This window comes from Balaenoptera acutorostrata, chromosome 17 (genome assembly GCF_949987535.1).
Source record: "Balaenoptera acutorostrata chromosome 17, mBalAcu1.1, whole genome shotgun sequence".
NCBI lineage: Eukaryota > Metazoa > Chordata > Mammalia > Artiodactyla > Balaenopteridae > Balaenoptera > Balaenoptera acutorostrata.
The window spans coordinates 82,581,399-82,608,833 of NC_080080.1; the positions used below are offsets into that span (position 1 = coordinate 82,581,399).

The window sequence follows — 27,435 nt, forward strand, 5'->3', positions numbered from 1 at the left end:
ACCACAACTCTATGGAGTAAGCATGACCTTCTCAGAAGGAACTGAAGGGCACAGGGCTAAGTGGCCCAAAGCCACAGGGTAGAGGGCCCTAGGATTTCCATCAGCTTCCTCTCTGCTGCTCTTCGTTGATCAATTTACAGACCCGGTTCGGCTTAGAACCTCACTGCTAACGGCACTTGGGTTCTGCCAGTGAGGAGCCCCAGAGGAGGACCACAGACTCCGCCACCCACTCGATCACCAAGGCTGACAGAACTGGCGCCTACCTATCACCTCCATGGTATTGTCCACCTTTATGTCCTAAAGAAGCAGTCTCACAAGGACTTAACACAGGGAGGGCTGAAAAACACACCCCAACCTGTCTGCTGAGCAGAACTCAGTAAAATCTGCATCGCATAAATACTCACCTAGTTTCTGGCAGTCATTTTAATAATTTTCAATACAAATAAATGATTCTAACACTTCTTTGTAGCCAAATACATTGTTTTCAAAAATGGTATTTCTAATAATCTTAAATATCTCAAATAAGAAAACACCCAATTTCTGATGTTTAGCTTCAAAAAATATACTCTGGGGATTTTTTTTTTAATTCAAAGAATATTAAATGCTTAGAATACATTTATAAATAATATTAAAATTTTATTACTGTGATGGGCAGCTTGGACATCAACTCTCAGAGGCAAATGAAGCAAAAATATCACACACAAGGACACTGTGTCAAGGAGGACAACGGTGACAGGTGAGGAGAAGATCTGCAAATCGGGGATAGAGAAGGTTGGAGAGGACCCAGGTAGTGAGGGCACAGGTGGTAAACAAAGGGCACAGGCAGGAAGGAGCCAGAGCACAGCGAACGGGCGAGCTACCTCTCATAAGCAGTCTTCAAATTCATGGTTGGGGCTGATGTGAGGGGACCACATCCAGAATGATGGGGAAAAGGGGTTTAAAGGGATCCACTCAAGAGAAACAGAACATAAGAACAGCAGTGGCCATAGGCTGATAGAAGGGAGCTACAGAGATTACAGGTGAGGGAGATTCACCAGAGGACGATGGACAGTACAGAGGCACAAACGGAGAGAGGAGCCACTTTCAACCGCAGTTTATTTTCTAAACCAATAAATGTATTCAGCACCTCTTAGCACTAAGCTTTAAAACCTAACGGATTAAAATGTGTCATCCAAATTTAAAATGATCTTACTAATATATCAGCTTATCTACCATCACCAATCATAGATCATTTTTATTTCTATACAGGGCCACAAACACAGCAAAGTGAGTATCACAGTAATTCTCAAGAATCAAGGGTTTAAGACAACTGTGGTCTCAAAGTTGAATCAAGACTCAGGAATTTCAGTTCTCTGGTTAGTAGAACAGAGGGGGACCTAATGTGGGAACTGTATTTATACCAAATGAAGGTCAGATAACACAACAAAGGTTTTTTGTACCAGTTTGGCAAGAGAAAAAAGGTAAGAAAAATCTGAGGTCCAGCCACACACTCTAGTATAGACATGGCAACAACAAAGAGCCAAGATGAGACGAAAATATTTACATTTCAAGTAGAGAGTAATTCAATAAAACATCCTCAATATTAAAGTCTTTTACATTTTAATTACTATGTAATTGTGTTAATTTGCTTTATAATTTTATAGGGCTAAGAAGTTTATACATTTGCATTAATACAATTTTATGCATTAAACAATGTTTTAACAAAAATAATTCAAGACAATACTGAGTCCAAAAGAATTATTTTTCTCCTTAAAGAAGTCCATATGTTACTCAAGATTAAGAAACCCAGGCAATTAGATATTTTACTTTTCTTGTGAACTCAATTACTTTTACTTGAGTATTAAGATGATTTTTTAAATTACAGCAATAAAAAGATAATTTATGATAGTGGATATAATCTGGACATCTGGCAATCACTACTTATTTGGACAATGTGGCTTGAGAAGCAGTAAAACAATACATTTCTCTTTGTCAGTTATCCACTGTGGAGAAAAACTACCTTTTTCCCTCAAATTAAGGGCTGACAAACTACAAAGGCTATAAAATCTCACCCTGTGTAATAAAGCATTCACAATTACCATGCTTGTTGATTGGAAGAGTCTTTGGACCCAAAAAACATGACATTAAGTATTATAACTAATTTTACTACATTTTAATGTAGGTGTCCTGTTGAAACCTCACTTTACATTACACTGTTAATTTTCCAGATTACTTTGTAAAATTATCTATTGTTAAAAGCCTGTTTTAAAAAAAAAGCTATTATATCAGATGAAGGAAGAATACACACACTCAATTGTTCAGTGTTTCCCCATAATCTCTGAACAATATTTTAATTACTCAACTGCACTGAACAAACAAGAAACAGTTTTCACTCTCAATGAATTCAAAGATTTGCTTCTTTACTGACCACAGGGTTTCTCACTTCTATTGGTTTCTCAGTGCCAGACATTAGTCTTCCTTTGGAGGTGGAATATTACCTTTACTTTTGTATAATCTTTTGGCTGCCAAAATCTCAGACAGATGTAAGCAGCTGCTCAGTACTCAACTAAGACAAGATAAAAAGAATTCACACGGTAAGTCTACATCGGGAGCAGAGGGGTCACTGCACAATCCTTACACGGTATCTGGTCAGCTACCCACTGGAGAAAGGATGAGTCCTGGAATCTTTCTAAGTTAAGAAAGTGAAATCTATCTGGCTTTTATCACTGATTTCATAAATGAAGTTGCAGAAGAAATCTTGTACTGATCTTTAGATTACATGTAAAAATGAAATGCAGAGGACCTTTAGCAATTTTTTAGGTGAGAATATCCCATTAGAGATGTATGTAAACACAATGGGCAACCTCTTCATATCCAGTGATTCTTAAAAATCACATACTCACTCCATGATTCCCTCAAACTCCCTTATTTCACAGGATGACAGTTTTGACTTGTCATTTATTTTCTGTGTCATCAAATACCTTCAATAATTTTCTCCTCAGAAAACACTTATGGTGTATCTTTTATTTTCAGTATTCCACTATACTTTTAACATAACCAACATTTTCAATATGACCTATGATAAGATTTCCATCTGCTGTTTAGTAACCTCAAAGAGGCATATTAATTTTAGCATAAAAGATATTCTATTTCCATACATTTCGCTTGTCAATAAACACAGTACTGGGTAGGAATTAACTGCTAACGCTCCTATCAAGCCTGTAATACGCTGCATCCACTGCTTTTCATAATGTTTCTGTTTTATATACAAAATACAAACGCTTTCCAAAATCTTCGGAGCTGGAATCTTTTTGTGAACACAACCAAAAGCCAATCAAGTTGTTACTGGAAAATCATATTGTTACTTCTCAGAAAAGTGAAATCAGTGCCTTTTAGATCCTTCCCAGCAATTAATTATACTATAATGCTACACACATATGTCTAAAAAATATACTCACCGAGGAAATCTGGGGGAAAAAATTCCTTAAGTAACTCCCCAAACTGTTATTCATGACACTAGACAGTATCATCCGCACTTACACTCTTTAACGTGTACATGCAAGCACGGCTGTGTACCCACGAGAAGAGTGAGCACAGCTTTGACCGAAGTCTATACCTCACGATGCGTCTTCCAGAGCCGCCCACATGGTCACACACCAAATCCAGGGTGGGAAACACATTGATATTTTCCAGCCACGTACTCTAAATTTTCAAAACAATATGAATTTCATGCGTATTTATCAATAACAATATATACTTAGTGGGAAGCAGTTAAATCAATGAATTGGTATTAAGTAATCCAGACTAATAAACCATATGCAAGTCAAACTAATTCACTCCCCAAGCACTTACTCAAATTTGAAGTGTGGTAAATTCTTTTAAAAAGATAATTTAAAATTATAATTTTAAAAAAAATTTTACACCCAAAAGACTCAAATACCATTGACCACCTCTTATAAATGTTTATGTTCCAAAATCCTGAAAAGTCACACATAAACCTGTAACAACAAATGCTATTACTTTAAAATACTAGAAAAAATATTTTTTAAATGAGGGATTCTGAAAATTAGTAATTAAAACCATTAAAGCATAACACTGACCTAACAGGACAAATATTTTACTTTTGTAATCTTTATTAATACATGATCATCCCCTAGAGTCTCACCTGCTAGCCTTTCAAACAAATTTCGAAGGCAACACACACGTGGGCGGGGGAAGTCCTTCACAACAGTGGGTGCGGGGAAAGGAGAGTGGACCAGAGGTCAAGGTGCCCAGGGTCTCAGCCCACCAATGTAGAAACAATGTACAGCATTCAGATGGTTACCAGCGCCCACGTATGACAGGACACACTCTCCCAGTGGGCAAGGGGTCACTAGAGACCGACTTAGACTGTCAGGAACCACCACTCTCACATAGGATATCAGTATAATTCCACTTAATCTCAACCACTTAAAATTTTTAAGAATGTATGCCAAGGTAATAGTTCATTTCAAACCTATTTTAATAAATTACACATGCACTAATTTGTATGTATACATTCTCTATGTGTCACTTTAAATATCTTTGATAATTAAAGCCACATTGAAATTAGTAAATTTAGATAAACTGCCGCTGACTTTACCGTATTACTGGCCAAGAAAAGGTAGCTCACAGCTTTAACTTTGAATGCACTTGATAAAAACATGCCAGGGTTGAGAAATCTGTCCTTGTTACATGACCACCTTACTATTTTCTTCAGAAAACAGAACCCATAAGAGAGAAGTATTTTCAACAAAGTAGTACACCCAAGCGCTCTGAGATGAAAAACGGCGACGGAAAGCCTCAAGTCACTCTGGTAAAAGCAGAGCACAGGTGGACTTTCAATTCAGAATTATGTAGCTGCCAAAGCAAAGGATAAATGAACAAAACTAACCCCAGTTAGTGCTAAGAGCACTGGGGGCAGATATTATGAAGAAAAACTGGAACGTATATTTGGATAATTTGCAATCTCTAATTCTATAAAAATTGCTAGAACTCAAACATCTTTCTTAACAATATTTCTGGTGAAATCAAATTCAAAACATAATACCTGGGATTCCTCCTTCTCCTAACAAGAAATTAAACTTATTAGGTAATCTGTACTGTTAAATACTCCACAAATTCCAATTTGCAAGAAGTATACAATATAGGATAAATCATAAAAGGTGTGTATAGGGGAAGGCTACAATAATTCCAATTTCTGCTACCTCAGCAAGTTACTGTACACATACCACATCAATGTAACAGAAATGGCACGGTTTCTGAGGACACATTCCACATTTTATTTACAATTTAAGACTAACGTTAATCTCAAAATCACATATCCATACATCTATTTCCTTTTTGTTGATTTCACTTAAATGTAAATGCATGGTTTGTCCAACAAAGACTGTAAACAACTCTTCACCGCGTCTGGTACATGGAACACCCAGGAACAGCTTGTAACGGAAATCCGTCCACCTCCCCACAACAATTTTATTATAAATACAGGTATCAAAACAATCCTGAACGTATTTTTGATACTACTAGTAGTCAGCACCTATACCGCTTCAAAAATGAACACATTTTGTGACAATATTCATTGTACCTGCTATTTTAGACAATTTCAACGGAAGCTCTTTCACTAAGCAAGAGCACGCCGTTCCGGGTTTTCCTTGTCGAGCTTTCTCTTCAGAAACACATCTGCTTGCACAGCCATCTGACACTTCTCGCTGTTCTTCCACCTGGAAACCTGAGTTCCACTCTGAGTACTCCAGGTTCATGCTTAAATGACGGTGCCTTAACAAGAAAAAAAACTGTGCTGAATTTTCCTCCTGTTACCTGAAAACATAATGGGTGTACATATATTAAATATACTCTTACAGATGTCCAGGTCATGTTTACCAGCTGGAATTATCTTACTTAATGTGTGGGTATTTTGCATTGTGATATTTAATCAAGACATTAACATGAATAGAAGGTTGTTGATTTAAGACAAGTTTTAAATCCACTAAAATTAATTGTTGTATGTTTGTCCTTCTGGTGGCTGTGGAAGCTTCATATTTTCTTTGGACATCATTAGACGTCTTAGCTCTTGAAGTACAACTTTAATGCTGTATGAATTTTGCCATTTTGCTAACACTGGTATGCTCCGTGCATCCACCTGAAAGGAGGGGGAAAAGAGTAAAATTAACTACCAAGTTTAAAGGGGTCTGGCACCAATTTACTAGACACACTTTGATAAGAAGTGCTTTGAAAAAGTCATAGCCTGGCTCTCTTTTCACAAAGCGAACATTATGAAACTACTGGTTCATATAATACTTAGGGAAAATATTCCTTCTTCAACAGGTGTTTCCTAAAAATTTGTGTCCTTTCTGTGTGGTGCTTTTCTGTAAACGTGTAGTGAACTTCGGTCATCAGAAATAAACAAATGTTATATAAAATAACTACACGTAAACATATTTACCAATTCCTTCTTGATAAGGTCAGAGGTTTCTCTCCATTTCCAATGCCACGACCCAAAGTCTGGGCAATGACCTCCACCAGGATTAAGGAGAGAACTGCGAAGCCTGACCTCTGCTTTCAGATCTCTCTCCCGTGTGTTCTCCGCACTGTGCTAAATTCATCTTCCGCTGCAGGAAACTGGCAGGATGGGGCTGGAGCTCCTTCAAAGCCTCACCCCCAGGTACTTGCCATCTCTCGGCCTGCGTGGCAGTTCCCTGGAAAACCCCTCCCGCAGGGTTTCTCTTTGTCTGACCTCAGAACTCACCCACGGAGGACCACCTAGTTCCCGGCCCACCCCTCCACCTGGTGTTTGCCAAAAACAACCAGTGTCAATTGTGTGACACCTCGGAGACACAAAGTACTATGTACAAAATAAGCAACAAGGATGTACTGTACAACACAGGGAAAGATAACCACTATATTGTAATAACTTTAAATGTAGTATAATTTATAAAAATACTGAATCACTATGTTGTACATCTGAAACAAATATAATACTGTAAATCGACTATATACTTCAATAAAAAATAAAAATTTTTTTTAAATTAAAGAAATTGCTTAAACTGTTTAACACCTCTGCTGGGTGAGGAGATGGTAAGAGGAAAGCAGGAAGGTGACCAAATACTTCACAGGAAAGGTGGGAAATTAGATGTCCAGTGAGGCTTTGAAAAGTTCCAACACACGCCTGTGAATCTAGAAGACACACATGTGCAGGGCTGTACAGGCTCAAAAGACCTGAGAAGGCCATATACTCTCACCTATGGCTGACCTTGAGCAACATATAAAGAATTTGATTATGCACCATAACCAAGTGGGATTTAGCCCAGAAGGGCAAGGTTGGTTCAATATATACAAATCAATCAACGTAATACACCATATTAACAGAACAGAGAGCAAAAACCATGATTATCTCAACAGACACAAAAAAGCTTTGACAAAATCCAACAACCTTTCATGATAAAAACACTCAACAAACTAGGTATATCAACCCAATAAAAAGCACCTACAAAAAATATACAGCTAACAGCACACTCCATGGTGAAGGACCGAAAGCTTTCCTCCTGAGATAAGACAAGACAAGGACATCTGCTGCCATCACTGCTACTCAACACTGAACTGGAGGCTCTGGCTAGGCAACTAGGCAAGAAGATGAAATTAAAGGTTTTGAAAAGAAAGAAGTGAAACCATCTCTATGCGCAGATGCCATGGCCTTGTACACAGATCCTAAGGCAGCCATTAAAGGAATTGCTGGAGGGAATAAACAAGTAGAGCAAGGCTGCAGGGTACAGGATCCACAAACCAAACCTCATCTGTGTGCTTGCAATGAATGATCTGAAAAGCAACTCAAGGAAACAATGCCATTTACAATAGGATAAGAAACAGAAGTGTAGGCCATGTACACTGAATACTATAAAAAAACTGTTGACAAAGACATCCCATGTACATGGATCAGAAGATTTAATGTCGTTAAGCTGACAATACTCCTCAAATTGATCTACAGATGTCACACAATCCCTATGAAAATTTCAACTGCCCTGTTTTTTCTTTCCTTTTTTGCACAGCTGGACAACCTGAGCCTTTAATTCATATGGAAATGCAAGGAACCCAGAATAGCCGAAACAATATGAAAAAGAACACTTACTACTACAAAGCTACAGTAATCAAGAAGGGTGTGGGACTTCCCTGGCGGTCCAGTGGTTAAAACACTGCACTTCCATTGTAGGGGGCACGGGTTCGATCCCTGGTCAGTGAACTAAGATCCCGCATGCTGCGCAGGTGGCCAAAACAAACAAACAAAACAAAAACAAAGGGTGGGGCTCACACAAGGATGGACATACAGATCAATGGAATGGAATACAACTGAGAACCCAGATCAATGGAATGGAATACAACTGAGAACCCAGATCAATGGAATGGAATACAACTGAGAACCCAGATCAATGGAATGGAATACAACTGAGAACCCAGAAGTAAATCCATGCACATACAGTCAAAAGATCTCTGACAAGGGTGTCAACCATGGGGAAAGGACAGTCTCTTCAATAGATGGTGTTGGGACAACTGGACATTCACGTGCAAAGGAATGAAGCTGGACCCTTAATTCAAAATGGAACAAAGACCTAAATTAACAGCTGAAACAATAAAACTCTTCATGGACATATATACACTACCAAATGTAAAATAGATAGCTAGTGGGAAGCAGCCGCACAGCACAGGGAGATCAGCTCGGTGCTTTGTGACCACCTAGAGGGGTGGGATAGGGAGGGTGGGAGGGAGGGAGATGCAAGAGGGAAGAGATATGGGAACATATGTATATGTATAACTGATTCACTTTGTTATAAAGCAGAAACTAACACACCATTGTAAAGCAATTATACTTCAATAAAGATGTTAAAAAAAAAAAAACAGGAGTAAATCTCTGTGACGTGGGATTTGACAATGGTTTCTTAGATATAACAACTAAACACTTTCAACAAAAGAAAAAGTAGATAAATTGGCTACATAAAATTTTTTAATTTTTGTGTTGAAAACATCAAGAAAGCAAAGAGACAACCCACAGAATGAAACAAAATTCATGCAAATCATATACCTGACAAGGGGCTCTTGTTCAGTAAATTAAGAACTCTTAGAACTTAATAATAAAGGCTAAATATCTCAATTAAAATGTGGGCAAAGTGGATCGTGGTAGACAGCTGTTATGGACTGCATGTTTGTGTCCCCCAAAACTCATGCGCTGAAACCCTAACCACCACGGGAAGGTACTAGGAGCTGAGGACCTTGGGAAGTAACTATCAGTAGGTTTAGGTGAGGACCCAAGGGTGGAGCCACCAAGATGGGATTAGGAGAGACTTGCTCTGTCCTCCCTGTGAAGACCCAGCAAGAAGTCAGTCATCTGCAGCCCGGAATGAGGGTCCTCACCAGAAGCCGACCGCGTGGGCACCCTGATCTCAGACTTCCCAGCCTCCAGCCTGTGAGAAATAATCTCTGCTGTCCAAACCACCCCCAGTTTATGGTATTTTTGTGACAGCAGCCAAACTAAGACAGCAGCTTTTGTGATGGTTCCTGAAGATCTTCAACTCCTGACATTCACGTCCTATGTGACCCCTCCCTGGAGTGTGGGCTGGACAGAACGCTGGGGTATGACTTCTGACGTTAAGCTACAAAAATACTCCAGCTTCCATCCTCTTTCTTGCTTTCACTCCCCTGCTTTGCAGATGGAAACCAGCTGCCGTGCTGTGAACTGCTCTGTGGCCTCTGGCTATAGTGTATGATAAGGAACCGAAGCCTGACTGAGAACTGACTACTGCCAGCACGTAGGTGAGTGAGGCTGGAGCTGCATCCTTCCTCAGTCGAGCTTTCAGCAGAGACCACAGCACAGGCTGGCATGTGGGCTGCAGCCCTGTGAGAGGCCCTGGGCCACAGTCCCAGCCCACAAAGACTGTGAGACAATAAATCCTTGTCGTTTTAGACGGTTCTGAATAGACATTTCTCCAAAGAAGGTAAAAAAAAAAATGGCCAGGGACTTCCCTGGTGGCGCAGTGGTTGACAGTCTGCCTGCCAATGCAGGGGACACGGGTTCGAGCCCTGGTCTGGGAAGATCCCACATGCCGTGGAGCAACTGGGCCCGTGAGCCACAGCTGCTGAGCCTGCGCGTCTGGAGCCTGTGCTCCGCAACAAGAGAGGCCGCGATAGTGAGAGGCCCGCGCACCGCGATGAAGAGTGGCCCCCCGCTTGCCGCAACTAGAGAAAGCCCTCGCACAGAAACGAAGACCCAACACAGCCAAGAATAAATAAATAAATTAATTTTTAAAAAAAATGGCCAATAAGCAGGTGAAAAGGTGCCTAACCAGAGGAATGCAAATCAAACCACAATGAATATCAATCAAAAGAAATCCTGATGCCTAATCCAGTCACTCTATACACACACCTACGCTCCAATAATTAAACCAGGACTTAATTTCTCTGCTTCCAGGTCCCCATGCCAGCCTGACTATATGAAGCGTTGGTGGCGATGGACAGTCACAGGCACGAACACACAGTGAGCAGGACAGACATGGACAGCCCTGGGAGAGCCCGGGCAGAAGTCAGCCAAGCTGAAGACAAGCCCCACCCAGACCCCACCTCAGCAGACATCCTACTGCTTAGGTGAACGCCCTAGAGCAGGGCCACTGAAAGCACCTTTCACGGAACAGCCCAAGGCCTTGCACTGATTTTTACTGGTCCACCACAACATAAACACAGAAATTCAGAGTGGCCTTTAGAGAGTTCTACAGCAATCTGACGGAGAAACTTTTATCTTAAAAAATCTGAGCTTGGGGCTTCCCTGGTGGCGCAGTGGTTGAGAGTCTGCCTGCCGATGCAGGGGACACGGGTTCGAGCCCTGGTCTGGGAAGATCCCACGTGCCGCAGAGCAACTGGGCCCGTGAGCCACAATTACTGAGCCTGCGCATCTGGAGCCTGTGCTCCGAAACAAGAAAGGCCGCGATAGTGAGAGGCCTGCGCACTGTGATGAAGAGTGGCCCCCACTTGCCACAACTAGAGAAAGACCTCGCACAGAAATGAAGACCCAACACAGCCATAAATAAATAAATTTAAAAAAAAAAACAAACCACCATTTCATTTAAAAAAAAAAAAAAAATCTGAGCTTGGATTTTCTTCTTCATTTCATTTTGCTAGTAATTCACTTTCATTGCACTTTATAAAAATACTGATCCATAACCTACTGGAACCCACGAACGCCCAGTCCTGAGAAGCGTGTTCTAGGGTATAAGAATACTTGCATAAGAATGTTCACTGTAGCAATCTTTTCAGTGAAAACTGAAAACAACCTAAATCCCCAGCAAACGAAAAATGGAATATTACACAATAAAAAGGAGCAATCTAATCTGCATGACATAGCATGGATGAAGTTCAAAGATCACTGACATAGGAGTCCACACAAAAGGGACACAACATAGAAGCACACGCGAACGTGCACAGTGAAAGCACAACCACGCGTGAAAGGGATAAACGCCAAACCTGAGATGGGGCCGCCCCCGACGAAAGCGGAAGGGGAGACCGGGAAAGGCACAGACAAAGTTAACTCTGTACAATGCAGTCTTTCTTTAAAAAAAGACCTGTTACAAATAAGACAGAAATGTTACGGTTTGAGGAGGGTAAGTGGAGGATGTTGGTTACATCACTCTCTAAAACCTGCCTGTGTGTTAGAAACAATTCTTTTAAAAACGCCAAAAATAAAAACAAAGAGAAAAATGATAATCAATTTATAGCAACTGCTACAAAGGGGAAGAATAAAAGAGTGACTGTAGCAGAGTAACAAAACAGACACAGTTCAGACTGGGATTCTGGACAGAACTCTCTGAGAGAGACACTTACACAGGGAAGTGAAGAGTCCGTAAGGATGTCCACCCAGGAAGAACAGAAAGTGCAACGGTCTTGAGGCCAAAGGAAAGGTGTGCAGGGCAGCAAGCACCGTGAGCCCCCAGGGAGCCAGGGTAGAGAGTGTGCACGTGTGGCTGAAGCCACTGCAGGATTTTAAAGCACAGAAGCGACAGGACACAACCTGTGCCTCAGAAAGATCCCTCCGCTGCTTGCTTTGTAAAGATTGGGGGAGGTAAAGCAGGAGAATCAGAGAGGCTGTGCCGGGCCCAGACAAGAGATGATGGCCAGCATTCACTCGGTGGCAACGTAAGGAGAAAAGTAAGACCGGACTCGAGTTACATTTTCAACAGAGACTAACAGACCTTAATGGTAGAGGGTTTAAGGAGGAGAGGCAGAGAAGGAGGCATAATGTCCAAAATGAGATCAGGTAAGCTCGTAAAGCAGGTCTGAAATTTAATCCTGAATTTCCTAGTTCCCACAACAATGTACAACTCACTATGAATTCCTAATTTGCAGAGTCTATAATATGAAAACAAACCAGCAGATGTGAAGCACAGCTATTCCTGGTAAAGAAATTTCACAAAAATATCTTCCTCATAAAGGCAAAGTTGTATGTCATAAAAGAAATTCCCTAAACAATATCCATTCTGTAAATTCAAACTGTTTCGTAATCCTGCTTCCATCACATCTCTTAATATTACTTGACACAGAAATAGTTAAGTATGCACGCTGTAATTTCTAGAATAACCACTGGAAGAACAGAAACAATGAAAAGAATTGACAACAGCCATTTCAAAAATAGGAAAGAAACAAGAAACACGTGTAAAGACAGAAACCACGAGATAAGATGATTATTACACCTGAACGCATCAACACGTTGTACAATAAATGTCCATGGACTGATGCCCTAGCAGGCAGGGCAGGGAGGACTCTCAGGGCCCAGCACCGGCTGGCGCGCCGCACGCAGGGAGGTATGGGAGTGGCCCAGCAGGTCCAGGGCTGAGATGCCCAATAACGCTCCTCCAGTCAGGGTCATGCTTTTGTCCGGTGCACCCAGCAGGGAGGAGCCAGCCCACCTGGGGCCCTGGGGTGGGGTGGGAGCCGGACGGCCAGCTGTGTGTCCAGGACCCAGCCTGCTGCTGGAAGCATGCTTTCACACAGGTGGACTGAGCACATGCAGGTAAACACACTGGGCAACAGAAGGCAGGTTTCTCACCACGGAAGGCAAGAAGTACAAGCATAGAAAGGATGAAATCTGGAAAACGCCCTGCAGTGTTGGAACAGAACTGGACATGATGGTATAAACTCATGGTTTGGGATGGATGATGGACGGAAGAGAAGGAAAGAGGGAGGGAGGAAGGAAGGCTAGCTGTACAGATGTGATACTGGGGCTAAAACTATAAAGAAAAAGTGAGAGAATATAAAAGAAATGCTCCGGATGTTAATTACCGTTGCTGGGGAAAGGGACACAGGGACGGGATGACAGGCGCACACAGAAGTTCAGGTAACGTCCTGCTCCTATGACAGATGAGGTTCCTGCTACTATCATCACATTACCATGCTTCTAACATGTATTCTGCATGTGAGCGAGCTCGCAACACGGCACCTCAAGAACCTGCACTTCAAGTTCTAATACTCGTACGAACCTAAGACTCGCACTGGAAATTATTTCCGCTCACTTCCTTCTGTGAGTCAGGTAGAGCACATCATTTTGATTTATCTGCTTTAAACAACCATGCTCAACCACGACTGTCTGTTCCCGTACAGGCATACTTGTTCCTCAGAGAAAAACCTCCTCTTCATGAATATTCATCCTTTTAATCTCACCAATGTACCTTAACCCTAAAGAAAAATAACATTCAAAGAGAAATAATGACTATCTTATCACCAAATAAGGATTCAGCTGAAATATGACTGCTGAAGCAATTAATAAAACCCTCACCTCTATCTAGGCTAGTACATAAAGGTTCTTAAGGAAAGGTCCATTCAAAAGAGAAAAACAACATGAGGTAAACTGTTTTAGACTTTCTGCTAAACAAAGGTGCTTTTGTTGTTGTTGTTTTAACATTCTCCTGATTATATATTTATAGGTTATGTAAGAATAAAATGACTACTTTAACTTACCATTCCACTGGAATTATTTATTCCATTCATATTAATTTTGGTTACAAATCTAACTGATGGAGGTGCTTCTGGGTATTTAGGTCCACATTCTACTTTCAGGCTATATATTCTGTTTTCATAATTTGTCTGGAAGGCAAAAATAATAATAATAATATTCAAGTGCTAATCAAGAGGGAAAGTACAATATAAATGTACTTAATATTACCACTTGTATGATCAAGAATTTACTTTTCTACAAATTTATTTGATCTATATGGTTAGAAAAAATACAGCAAGCACACTTAAAAGTAGAGATTTTATAAAATTAAATAATTCTACAAAGTAATATCAAAATGATCAGAACTTGCTTTTGTAGTACAGACAATGCCTGTAACAAATTAAAAAGAAAAAAAAGACCACTTAAATTCAGATTTTACTAAAAAGTCCATATTGTGGCTTGACCTGTGTCACACATATATAAAGGTTCCCATTTTTCCAGGACAATTCTGTTTATTCTCACTGCTCCTGTATTAATTATTAATAATACTTCATTTCATTCTCAAAAGGGTCTGACTGGACAATAAGTTATATGGTTACCCCATTTATACAGCAATCAATATATCTTCTGGTATAAACGCCATATTATACCATTGTCCAGCACTAGAACAATGAATTCATGCTTCTTATTAGTTACATTTACATTATTACTTCATTAATTTTGTGGTCCATTAAATTCCATTATCTAAATTCAGAGATACAATAGCCAACTTTTATTTTTCCACATCATTTAAAAACAGGGTTTCTTAATCGAGAAGTTGAACATTACCATATTATAAAACAGCCATTTCAAAGCTACCAGACTTAATGCTTCTAGATTTTTCAAGGCTTACTTTTATGCCTATAATTAACTCTTCTTTATCCTTAACGGCTTCTGTTCACTCGGTAAACTTATTAGTGTGCAATTAAAACAAGAAAGTAAAAAAACAAATGGAAGTGGCAATTTAATACCTGTTAATTCCTGTATAAACATGGGAAAAACGAAGTTAACCATCTGTAGACCTCACTTACCCCAACTGACCCACAGCCTCCTCTCCCTTAAGGAAGAGTTCTCCCAAGTGGAGGCCAGGTCTGGGTTATTAAACTACCGTAATTTAAGATGTACACAACAATCTTATACATATATTATTAAATATTTCAATATTTTAAAAAAGAAACAGCTGGATAAAACTCATCCAAGTTTAACAGCAAACATATATTAATAATATGCCCAGGACCTGCAGAGGTTTAAACAGGACTAAAGGTCAAGGAAATCATCTTGTCTGTTGTTCTCCAATCACATGCACATCAGCCTCTCTAGAAAACTTGTGTTAAAAAAAATAATAATTTTTTAAAAATGATACAAATGAACTTATATACAAAACAGAAACAGACTCACAGACATAAAAAGCAAACTTATGGTCACCAAAGGGGAAAGTGGGAGGGGGAGGGGTAAATTAGGAGTTTGGGGTTAACAGATACACACTAGTATACATAAAATAGATAACCAACAAGGACCTATTGTAGAGCACAGGGAAAATGATACTCAATATTTTGTAATAACCTACAAGGGAAAAGAATCTGAAAAAAAATAGATACATATGTATGTATAACTGAATCACTTTGCTGTGCACCTGAAACTAACACAACATTGTAAATCAACTATACTTCAATAAAAAAAGAAATAGGGCTTCCCTGGTGGCGCAGTGGTTGAGAATCTGCCTGCTAATGCAGGAGACACGGGTTCGAGCCCTGGTCTGGGAGGATCCCACATGCCGCGGAGCGGCTGGGCCCGTGAGCCACGGCTGCTGAGCCTGCGCTTCTGGAGCCTGTGCCCCGCGACGGGAGGGGCCGCGATAGTGAAAGGCCCGCGCACCGCGATGAAGAGCGGTCCCCGCACCGCGATGAAGAGTGGCCCCCACTTGCCGCAACTGGAGAAAGCCCTCGCACGAACCGAAGACCCAGCACAGCCAAAAATAAAATAAATAAATAAAAAAAAAAAAAAAAAAAAAAAAAAAAAAAAAGAAATAAAAGGAAAAAAATTTTTTTCTTAAATAGCCCCTGAGAAATTCCATACTGTTAAAAATACTCAAAGTACATGGAAACAATTAGAACTCTCATACTTTGCTGGTTGTAGGGAATGGTATAACCATTTTGGAAACAATATGGCATTTTCTTATAAAGATAAATAAGCACACACCTCCCCTACCATGTAGGAATTCCATTCCTAGGCATTTTATCCAAGAGAAATGGAAACAAACCTATGTTCATGAGAAGACTTGTAATCATAGCAGCTTTACTTGTAATGGCCAGGGAGTACTACGATCAGGAGAAGCGATAAGCACATTGTGGCATCTCTGTGAAACACACCACTACCCACTTCATGGAACAACACAGCTGATCCCGAGACATTAAATGCCAAGTCAAAAGAAGTGGGCCTCCAAGCACACACACTGCACGATTCCACTTGCACAAAGTCCTACAACACACAAGACTACTCTGGGGTGTAGGGAGTAGTGACTGGGGCAGGGTGGGGATGGGGAGGGGCACAGGGAATTTCTGGGGGCACAAACATGTTCTGTATCTCGACATGGGTGCGGGGTAACAAGTTCCATTTGTCGAAAATCATGGTAATATCTATGCATTTCACTATATGCAAATTATACCTCAATCTAAACTAGCTTACAATGATTAAACATCCTAACTTTTGGTACCTTGGATTAATTTCATCACCCCTGGATTTTAAATTAACAGCCAAGTCTTTCTGTTGTCTAACAAAAGAGTGAAAGAAAAGAGAGTAGTAAAAGCAACTAATGTTTATTAATTATGTACTACAGATACTCTCTTATTGTCTAATTATTAATTCATTTAATTCTCAAAACTTCTAAAGTAAGTATACATATAAGGAAACTTGGAAACGTTACTAAACATCTAATGCTAAAAAATACTGCTTCAGAAAATTTAATATACAAACATATATGGAAAGACAAAATTGTTAATTATATAAATCCAAATAAATAGTGGAAAAACATAAAAAACCAGGGATCTTAGTAACATACAAAAAACCGAGAAACAACTAACCAAGTAACAGAATGTTAAGGCAGGAATTCTCCTATTACCCTAAAGCTGGGGACAAAATTGTTCTGAATCAGGCACCTTCCAAAGAAAAACCAACTAAGCCGAGATGCCGCCCCTGCAGGTTTTATTAAAAGGCAGCTGAGCAGCTGAATGAGTGCTGGGACCACCCACTTTCAGCCAGCACCCCAGGCCTCAGCGAGGCGGGGAAGCCTGGCTGGAAGGACAGGGCCTCTCAGGGGTGCCTCCTGCGCCTCCCGCTCCACAGGAAGGGGAAGGGGCTCCAAGACAACCCCCCCACCCCCCACCCCGCAGAAAGCGGCAGGGGGCAGCATCCTGTCTCTGCGCCCCCTGCAAGCAGGCCTAGCCCCATCCCTGGCTCCCACTGGGCACAGCAACCCAGCGAGCTTCCTGTGGTTCAGCGACACCAGGAAACAGCTAGTTTGGGGGTCCTGCTGATGACCCCAACCGGGTGAGAGAGACTTGTGAACTAGGTTACAGGGCAGCCCACAAAATCATGGAGGGTCTTATGCACAAACTCCAAAACGCTCTTCAAGTTTCAAGTCTCTTAGAGGTGTAGCGACCAGAGAAAATCCAAATGTAAATAATTTCGCATGTATCCTCCACCCAGTTCAGACTGTCCAATCTGCAAGCTGCTCATTAGGTAAGAATGCTCATAAATTATAAGCACTTACTTTTACCAAAAAGACCATGGTGATACTGTTCACAGGCAGTGAAAATCAAGGTTTTCATTACAAATACCAAGTTATAAAACATCAAGAATTCTAACCATCAGGATTTTATTTGCTTCCTCACATGTCTCATGGAAAAATCAGAGCACTGGAGGGAAGAGGGAACTTGTTAGTTTAGCAGAGTGCACGAACTCTGCAAAGGAATAACAGAAAATGCAAAACATACATTAATTCATTCTCTGAAGTTAACATTGCTAATTACCTGACCATTTTTCTTTTATAAAAAATCAAGAGGAAATCTAAACTCTACCCAACAGCAAAACAGTTGAAATGCTCCCATCACAGGCAGCAAACAGTATACAAAACCAAAGACTAAAAAAAATTTCATTATTTGTGTTCTTTCCAACGAGTCAAAAAACATACAATACATATTTCCAAGAGTCACTGCAGGGTGCGCAGTAAATGGTGCCTTTGAGTAAGGAATGCAACGCAGAAAAAAATTTCCCAGTCTGAAAAAGATTTTGAGTAAAAATAGGAAGTCATAAACTTGAGAAAGACCTAAGAATAAAACAGGTCTGTTGCCAGCAATGCTAGAAAATATGCAAGAATCAGTCTTGTCTACATATTTTATAGATGAAAACATGGAGGCCAGAACATTTCCATGGCGAGTCAACTGTCATTGGCCAACAGCAATGTGCACTCAACACAAACCAATTTAGAAACCCTGATGACACACACAGCGGGTTAGTAACATGTTACATCAAAACACACTGTTTGCTCTTCCCAAATACCCCTCCGTTTCCTCACCTTTTCTCCTCTCTATCTGGAATGTTCTCCATCCCCATCACCACCTTCTGAAATCCTACCAGCCAGTCCTTTAAGGCTCATTCCAAAGGCAACTTCCTCCACTGTTCAGCCTTCCTCAATTATTCCAGCTAGAAGAAACATATTCTAAAGTCCCGCAGTGAACTTTCTCTGCCATATTCAGAATCTATCATTTGTGTTCATTTCTTCTCCTCTACTCAACTGCAAACACTTTGGCAGCAATGATCGTATCAGTCTTTTCCCCCCAATCCTCCAGAAAATCAAGCATCAATAAATGTATACAAAATAAGTAAAAAGTGAGGAAGTGTTTCAGTTAAAGTTACCATAATTATTTATTTTAATATCAATATTATAAAATAAAATGCTTACTCTAAAGTGACAATAAATATTAATAGAAAAAATATGTAATTTATAGCACTGACCCTTGGTGGCCCAATAATCATGCCTGTCCACCTTGTAAGTGTCATATCTTCATCATCTTCAAGGCCCCAGCTAACCGTACCATCGCCTACTCCTTTTTGTCCTTCTTCAAGTTCTTCCAACAAGCGAAAATTACGAGGAACTTTAACGCCTATACAAAAGAATGTCAATGTAAATGTAAAAAGCTCACAATTATAAGGGCTACACATATTCAAATTCAGCTTTTCCCAAATTAACCTTTAAAAATTATTTCCCAAAAAGACAAAATTCCCTTTAAAATGCATTCTGCCCCCAAAAATGCTGAATCTAAAAACCCTTCAAAATGAAAACGCTAAAGAAAGCACTGTTCCAAACATTAACAGCAGTACAGAACATGTATATAAATTCCTAATCAATCAATTTTACACTGACACAAATCAATCATAAGGGAATCATCGTAAGTGATTATTTTTCCATAATTGAGATTCCTGTTCCTCAGCCAAGAACACTACATCGAATAAACAGGCGTGACCAGAAAGTTCATAAAAGCTCCATTTCATTAGCATATACTCTCCAGTAATCTTAAAGAAGAGAATTATGTTCCATCTGTAAAAATGCACTAAGAGGTACTATTTTTGAGAATGCTGACCCCACCCTCGGTCCTGAGCCAGTCTGCTGGCTGCCTAATAACCAGGGGGCCCCGTCTCCCCTGTCAGCGGGTTGGAGGCTGGAGAGCCAGCCTCCTGGTGGATGTTTCCTAAGACGCGTCCTTCTCCTCTGGGCCCAACCCAGCAACAGTTTCACAATCCAACAACCTTTCTCACACCTCCACTTCTTTAGACCTCCTCATTCTACTTATTTCTAAAATCTTAACACAGAAATGTTCCTCTCTGCCTAGAACCCCCAGCCTTTCACAGTCCCTACTCCCTCATTCTCACTGAACCTGGTCTTTGCCACCATTCTGACCTCTAACCCCTGGAACCAACCATGATTTGTGCACTTTATCACAACCTGTCCTAGGATCACTGGCCTGGCCTCTCCAGAGGATGGACCCTGTGGTTTTCCGTGTTCTCAACAGCATCTAGCATGAAACACCCTCCAGCCCCACTGCACAAGTCTTGAAAAAAATCAGGACCCTCTCCTTCTGGCTCTGGAGCACCGCCTCTCTCCCTCCCTCCCTCCCTCTCACATGCAAGCACACACACAATCATGAGGCAGGAAAAAAAGTGACGTCTCTTTTAAAGCGACTATCATTTTGTATAACTTATCTCTCTTGCTGAAATTAAAACATCTCTTTCAGTTACTAATTTGTAGTAATGCATCTGGACAAACAATGGCAAGCCAATAAGTACTGCAACTTAAAAACACTAGCCACGGGGCTTCCCTGGTGGTGCAGTGGTTAAGAATCCGCCTGCCAATGCAGGGGACACACGGTTTCGATCCCTGGTCCGGGAAGATCCCACGTGCCGCGGAGCAACTAAGCCCGCGCACCACAACTACTGAAGCCTGTGCACCTAGAGCCCGTGCTCCGCAACAAGAGAAGCCACCGCAATGAGAAGCCTGCACACCGCAATGAAGACCCAACGCAGCCAAAAATAAAATAAATTATTAAAAAAAAAAAAAAAAACTAGCCACTTTATGTGCTGTGCTTCATAAAAAAGGCTTGAAAATCTTGGGCCACAGAAACATGGAGCTGTTATAAATCACAAAAGCAAGAGTACTCATTATTACAACTACAATAACTAGTAATAACCATTTGTTCAGGATACACTGTGTGCGATTTTAAATAAATTATCCCACTTGATCCTAAAAGCACTCATTTTACAGTTATAGAAACTGAAGTTTGAAAGAGTTAAGTGACCTACCCAAGGTCACACAGTTACAAGCGGCAGATCCAGTATTAAAACCCAGTTTCTAGACCAAAGTCACTCTCTTAACCGTTGGGTTATACAGCGAGCCATCCCGGCAGCATCGTGGGTGCGGCCCAAGGCCAGCTCCCAGTGCTGCTCCCTCCGAGACAGGGGCCCCGGCCCCGTTTTCTCATCTACAAAAGTGAGACCACGGTGGCTTCTGCTCCAAAGAACCACTGTGAAAATTAAACGAGGTAATCTATCTTAAACAGAATAAATGTTGACTATGACCATTTTAGTATCCATAGTAAGTAAAATTACAAAAAACTTCCATTCACCTCCATCTACGTTTTGGGAGAATTCAAGCTCTCTGTACAGTCCTGAAGGTGGGCCCCCGGAAACAGTCCCCTGAGCTCTAAGTTTCTATGCTCGTAACACTGGGACAACTGCTATTCCCTGCAGCTGCACAGTCAGAATCTCCACCATCTATTGCTACTGACTTGCTTTTTAAAGGCTTCTTAAAGGACCTTGATTACCCTTACCATTATGAAGTCATTCCCCAAGAAAAATTCTAAATTTGTGTTGAATTTTGTTGCCTCCTTTTTATAAACAATTCAGTCAGGTGAGCTTTATGAGCATCCAAAAGTACAAAGTAAACAATGTAAAAGTAATGTTTCTTTTTACATAAGTGCCATAAAAGCGATAAACCTAGTGACTGCTACACTTTTCACCATTTCTATGCTGCATTTTGGGGAAACAGTTCTAAGATTAATGGATCAATTATTGGCAATGTTAACATTTAAAAGATTATAGCAGCTAAGATTATTTTGTTTTTAAAGTATAAGACTCAAAACAAACACCAGTGAGCTACATTTTTAAATTCAGGGCTAGAGTACTCCGGTTTTACTTCACCCAACCACTAATGTCTGTGAAGAGAAAACACCACGAGATGGGGATGTTGGTCTGTGAGTGTTGCAGTGTGTACATAAGCTGCCCTCTGGATCTCTTGCCATGTCTGAGCCTTCTTCTATTAGTTCAGAGTGCCTTTTTCCTATGTGTGTATATGTGTGCATGTTGTTGTTATTACTGTTGTTGTTTAATAGTTTTAAATACTTTAATCCCTTAGTCTGGGATCTTCATTAAAAGAAAAAAAAAGCAGCCCATATACCCACCCCTTCCTAGCTGAAACTCTTTTAAAATGCTGTCAATTTTTAGATCCAGAAGAACCTCAGAGACCATCAGGTCCAAAACCTAACGCTTTAGAGGAGAGTTCTCACCAGGAAAAGTTAGGTTATAATCCTAAAGTCACTTAACTACCAGTTAGTTACCAAACCAAGTCAAAAACCCAAGTCTCCAGGCATCCACTAATCTAGTCTCCTCCTTACTACATTACAATGAACCTCCATTCATAAGAGGTAAGACCCAAAATAATATTATTCAAAAGTAAAATGCTGAATGCAAACAACCCAGAAAACATGCTTTCAGTTTTTAATCTCAAGGCTATCAGATTCCTAATAATGTACCTTTAATTCCCACAATACCAAAAGTAAAGGCATAAACACTGCCAAATAAAAACTAGAATGAGTCTTGAAATGCTGTTTATTAGTAACATGGATTTCCCAATTATAACTTATAAATATTTTTACCTTTTTCAGTTATAAGGAAAAAAGCCCAAATAAAACCTTAAATAGTAATAACTGTCAATCTATCCACACAAACGTAAGAAATGACAGCAAAGCAAATTTAACACCACTTTGCAACCAACCATCTAAATTAAGAAAGCTCTGATAACACTAAAAAAAAGAAAAAAAAAAAAAGATGAGGTGGTATAGTTTTGAAGAGGGCCAGGTGAATTCCAGTTCTACACTCTGGGATGTAGAAAACCCAAAAATAAATAACTATGAACATTTTAGTGTATTTCTTTTTAGATTACTTTCCATATATAGTAATATATGGTTTCTGTGTTTTTTCCCAAATGATATCATGACTCATAATTTTGTAACTTGCTCTTTTCCTCACTTACAAACATGTTTCTATACGAAGCATAATCAAGTACCATTTTTAAATGTCCTGGTGACTAATATTAGTCATGCTGGGGAACGGGGTGGGCAGGACTTCACTGGACACCCTTTCACGCTATTTGACCAGGTGAATCATCATCACCTACAGAAATGAAAGGAAAACCCCCATACAAACAGAACGAATTTCTTCCATCTTATCTGCTTTCCAGCCCTACTTAGCTGGTCCTCGCGAACACCCAGCTCCCCCGCACTTCACGCCCAGAGTGGCGTTGGTAGGTTAGGGGAGGGAGTGTCGGGGCGCCCAGCTTACGGGCCGGTCAGGCTGCGTAACTGCCCCTGCCGAGTTCTCTTAGGCGCTTGGGCTTCTGTCACCCTTCGACACACCTGAGGGGGCACGCTGCTAAGATGGAACTCCTGAACAGTCCCACTTGTAATGAGCGCTTGCTTCCCGTCCCACTCTGGGAGTTCAGAGTCCCCGCAAACTCCCAGCAGGCTGACTTCGTTAAAATGGACATACTTATTGAGCATCTCCTCTGCTCAGAGGAGGCAGAAACATTAAATTTTACCTTATGTTGTTTTAACATCACCATTTCTCTAAGTAAGAAAATTAATAAGGCTTAAACTACTAGGTTGGGCCACATGAGTGAAACTGCTGATGTTCAGGCATCTCTGTGATCAACAGAAAGTGATTTTGCAAGGTTCACCCTAACAACATGGAGAGCTAGTGGGGGAGGCGAGGCGAGGAGCAAACAAGTCCCAAAGCCCAAGCTGCCCGCCATCACTCTCCCTCCCTCCCCTCAGTCCCAGATGGCATGCACATCCCTGGTCCCGCAAATCTGATGGGAGGAGGAACACGTCATGACCAGCCGTGGGGGCAACTGCCAAAAATAAACCCTGCTCCGAACGCTCGTAAAAAGAGCCTTTCCATGTATCACACACCTGGGTGTGCGCGAAGCAAAATATTTCCCTACCCAGGGAAATAATATAACTGTCATTTTATATTTTTCAAAGTACTTTCCCATACAGTCATCTATCTGAATAAGGGAAATATCTTTTGAGTTATGAGGGGCAGATATATCCACATTTTCACAAAGATCAAAGACATGAAGTAACTCACTCAAGATCATGGCAAGCCAGTAGCTGAGTCAAAAGTGAAATTCACATTTCTCAGCATGAGTACAACTCTTTCCATTACTGTATACTGCATACTTCAGAAAATAAAAAAGAAAGCAGGGAAACTTCAGAATGTGTACGACTTAAAATACATATTTTTCAAAATATACACATTGTTGAAATTCACTATATAAACAAAAACATACAGAAAGTTTTAAAATTCAAGTCTAAGAAACAGGGACTTACCTTCTGATTTTGCATTGCTTAAAATTATATATTAACAGAAGCATTTATAAAAGCTCTCTGTGAATAATATTTTCTAATTTTTCAGAAATTTAAGACTCAAATATTTGTTTGGTTTTAACATTCTTTTCTTCCTTAATGGGATGAAACAAAATTAGGAAAACACCACATGTAGCGGAACATGCATTAGGCAGCAAAGCACTGGGAAACCTGTATTTGATTATATCCATTACTTCTACATTAATTCATCCCTTCACTCAATAAACCTCTGACTACTGGATGTAGTTACTATGCTAGGCACTTGATACCAGAAGGACTAAAACCTTTGTTTGCCCTCAAGAAGTTTACAGTCTATGAGAGGAGGACAGTTAAAGAGATAGCACAACACAAAGTAAAACATCCTCTGGGGACACCTAGGAAGGACAATCAACCCCAAAGAATGGACAAGGAAGGTCTCCTTGAAGAAGAAACTCTCCAGGTACAACATAAAAGAAACCATTCAGGGGGAGAGTAGGTGAAAATATTCAGGACATCAGTGGAGAAAATTAAAAAACATAAGCAAAGAATGTCAAAAAACTGAATAAACAGAACAATCTGCCTACATGAGAAACTCACTGCAAATACATAAGTTCTCCTCAAACTAATCCACAGATTCTTACAATTTAAACTGAAATTCCAATAGCATTGTTCTTGGAACAGGACAAAGAGTTCTAGTATTCTTATGGAAAACTTAAGGGGCAGGAATTCGGAGAAAACTTTTAAAGAAAAGGAAAACAGAGGGGATAACTTCCCTAGATGTTAAGACTTCCCCATCAGCCAAAGAAAGTAATTAAGATAATGTGAAGTCAGTGCAAGAATCGACAAACAGACTAATGAAAAAGAAAGCCCCAAAACAGATACATGCATGTATGAAAACAGGATATGTAATAAGGGCAGCATTAAGAGTCAGCAGGGGGACTTTCCTGGCAATCCAGAGGTTGAAACTTCGCCTTCCAAAGCAGGGGGTGCGGGTTCAGTCCCTGGTCGGAGCTAGGATCCCACACGCCTTGCGGCCAAAAAACCAAAACATAAAACAGAAGCAATACTGCAAAAAATTCAATAAAAACTTTAAAAAATGGTCCACATCAAAAAAAAAAAGAAAGAGTCAGCAGGAATCCACACTAAAAGAGGACCAATCTTGAGTCATGTACCAGAAAAATATATATGTTATTATTTTGCTTTAAAGAACATTAGTGGAAAACTGGCAGTCTGAACAGGGCCCAGAGATAAAAATTCGGTATCAAAGTTAATTTCCTGATTTTGATAATTATATTGTCGAGCAAGAGAACGTCCCGGTTTTCAGTACACACACAGTGAAGTATTTAGCAGCGAAGAGAGACATGTCTATAACTTATTCTCAAATGGTTCATTAAAAAAAGTATGTCTGTGTGGACGGAGGGGAAGAGGGAAAGAAAGAGTACACACGCAAGCACATGCAAAAATCTTAAATATTAGCAGGGGGTAGGATTTCCTCATACTGTTCATGTAACTCTTCTGTAAATCTGAAATTATTTCAAAACAAAAAAATAGGGAAAGAATAGACTGGACTGTTCAGTAAATGATGTTAGAAAATTTTATCCACATGGAAAAATAAATTAGATCCCTATCTCACAGCATACATGAAAATCAATCCTAGGAATATTAAATGCCTAAATGTGAAGAGCAAAACATAGACTTTAGGAGAATATATGATATCCTCCTCCGACCTTGGGATATAAGAAAGGATTTCTTTAAAAAAAAAAAAAGCACAAACCAAAAGATTGATAAACTTGACTAAAATTTAAAAACGAACTTGACAAAAGAGCCACAAACTGTTATGAGTAACATAACCAGAAAATGTCAGCCTCCAAAATACACGAAGAATTCATCCTATGATTCAACAAGGAGAAGAAAATAGTGAATAAGGAGGTTCACAGAAATGGAAACGGATGTACAATAAACACATAAAAAGGGTTCTCAACCTCAACAGTAATCAGGGGAAACATGAATTAAACCATAACGACTCTCCACCAGACTGACAAATATTAAGTCTGGCAATACTTGGTTTGACAAAAATGTAGAGATGGAGGCTCATTCACTGCTGAGGTTGGCATAAACTGGTACAACTCTGGGAGGAAACTGGTAACATTCACGGAGATGCTGGCAAAGGGTTGGAGGAAGGTAGGAATGCTCACTTACCATGATTTCTAATCGTGAAAATTTAGAGACAACCTAAGCATCACATGGTATAATCCATGACAGAATACTGTTGCAATTAAAATGAAAGAATTAGAGCTACAAGTATCAATCAATGTTAAAATTTTACAAACATGTTGTTTAGTGAGTGTACAGTTGCAGTTTTACAAGGTGAAAAGGATCTGGAGATTGGCTGCACAACAAAGTGAATACATGATATTGCTGAACTGTACAGAGGCAGTTAAGACAGTAAATTGTATGTTACAAACACTTTACCATAATTAAAAAGAAAAAATAAACCAAAAAAAAAAAAAAGCTATATATCAACAGACCTTTACTATACTCTTCCTGAATACATACATACCTAGCAAAGGTATAAAAATGTTTGTGGAATATACTCCTTAATCAGGATAGTGATCACCTCTGGGCAAAGAGGAAGGGGCCTAGTACTTGGAAGGGTCCTGGTAATGTTTCGTTTCTTCAAGAAACAAAAAACCTGAAGCAAGAATAATTTATTAGCGTTTGAGAGAGCTGGGGGTGGGTGAACGTGTATTTATGCATTTTTCTGGTGTTTAAAAATCTTTCATCTAAAAAGCAAAGGAGAAACAGTACCCAAACAAGGAGAGAAAGAATGGTAGGCAATGTTTGGGGATAGCAGTTGAGTATAAATGAGCAAAGAGCCAGAAACTGCCCGGAAGGACAGGTGTGCTTGCAAATTCAGACTTCACCTGCGGCGATGAAGACCAAGGGAGGGGTTTAAGCACAGACTTCAAGGACAGGAGGGCAGAGGGGAGAACAACATTGGCTGTGATGAAAGAGCAATCAGGGAAAAAACGTTAAATGCCTCCACTAAGAAAAATGTGGTTCGTTTTATTGTTCTAATTCTGTGATTTTATTTATTTCCAATAACCAAAACTAAACATCAAGCACGAGCTAGGAACTGTGCTAGGCCATGGGATCTCACACTGACAGTCCCAGCCCCAGCCCTCATGGAGTCGACAG

At 40.1% G+C, this 27,435-nt stretch overlaps 1 protein-coding gene across 4 annotated transcripts in view; it reads right to left on the bottom strand.

Annotated features, from left to right (window-relative positions):
• Nucleotides 1–664: 664 nt before the first annotated feature.
• The window catches only part of UBE2V2 (ubiquitin conjugating enzyme E2 V2), a 35,495-nt gene continuing 8,724 nt past the window's right edge, over nucleotides 665–27,435 (bottom strand). For 2 of the 4 annotated variants that reach the window (XM_007168624.3, XM_057532179.1), the window contains exons 2-4: nucleotides 19,016–19,164; nucleotides 13,987–14,112; nucleotides 665–6,139 (exon numbers count right to left, since the gene is read on the bottom strand). In XM_007168624.3, coding sequence (XP_007168686.1) covers nucleotides 5,993–6,139; nucleotides 13,987–14,112; nucleotides 19,016–19,060 — 318 coding nt within the window. In that variant the 5' untranslated portion in view covers nucleotides 19,061–19,164 and the 3' untranslated portion in view covers nucleotides 665–5,992. Of the gene's footprint in view, nucleotides 6,140–13,986; nucleotides 14,113–18,575; nucleotides 18,704–19,015; nucleotides 19,165–27,435 lie in introns of those variants that run through there. The other 2 variants (XM_057532178.1, XM_057532180.1) reach the window with 2 other exon arrangements.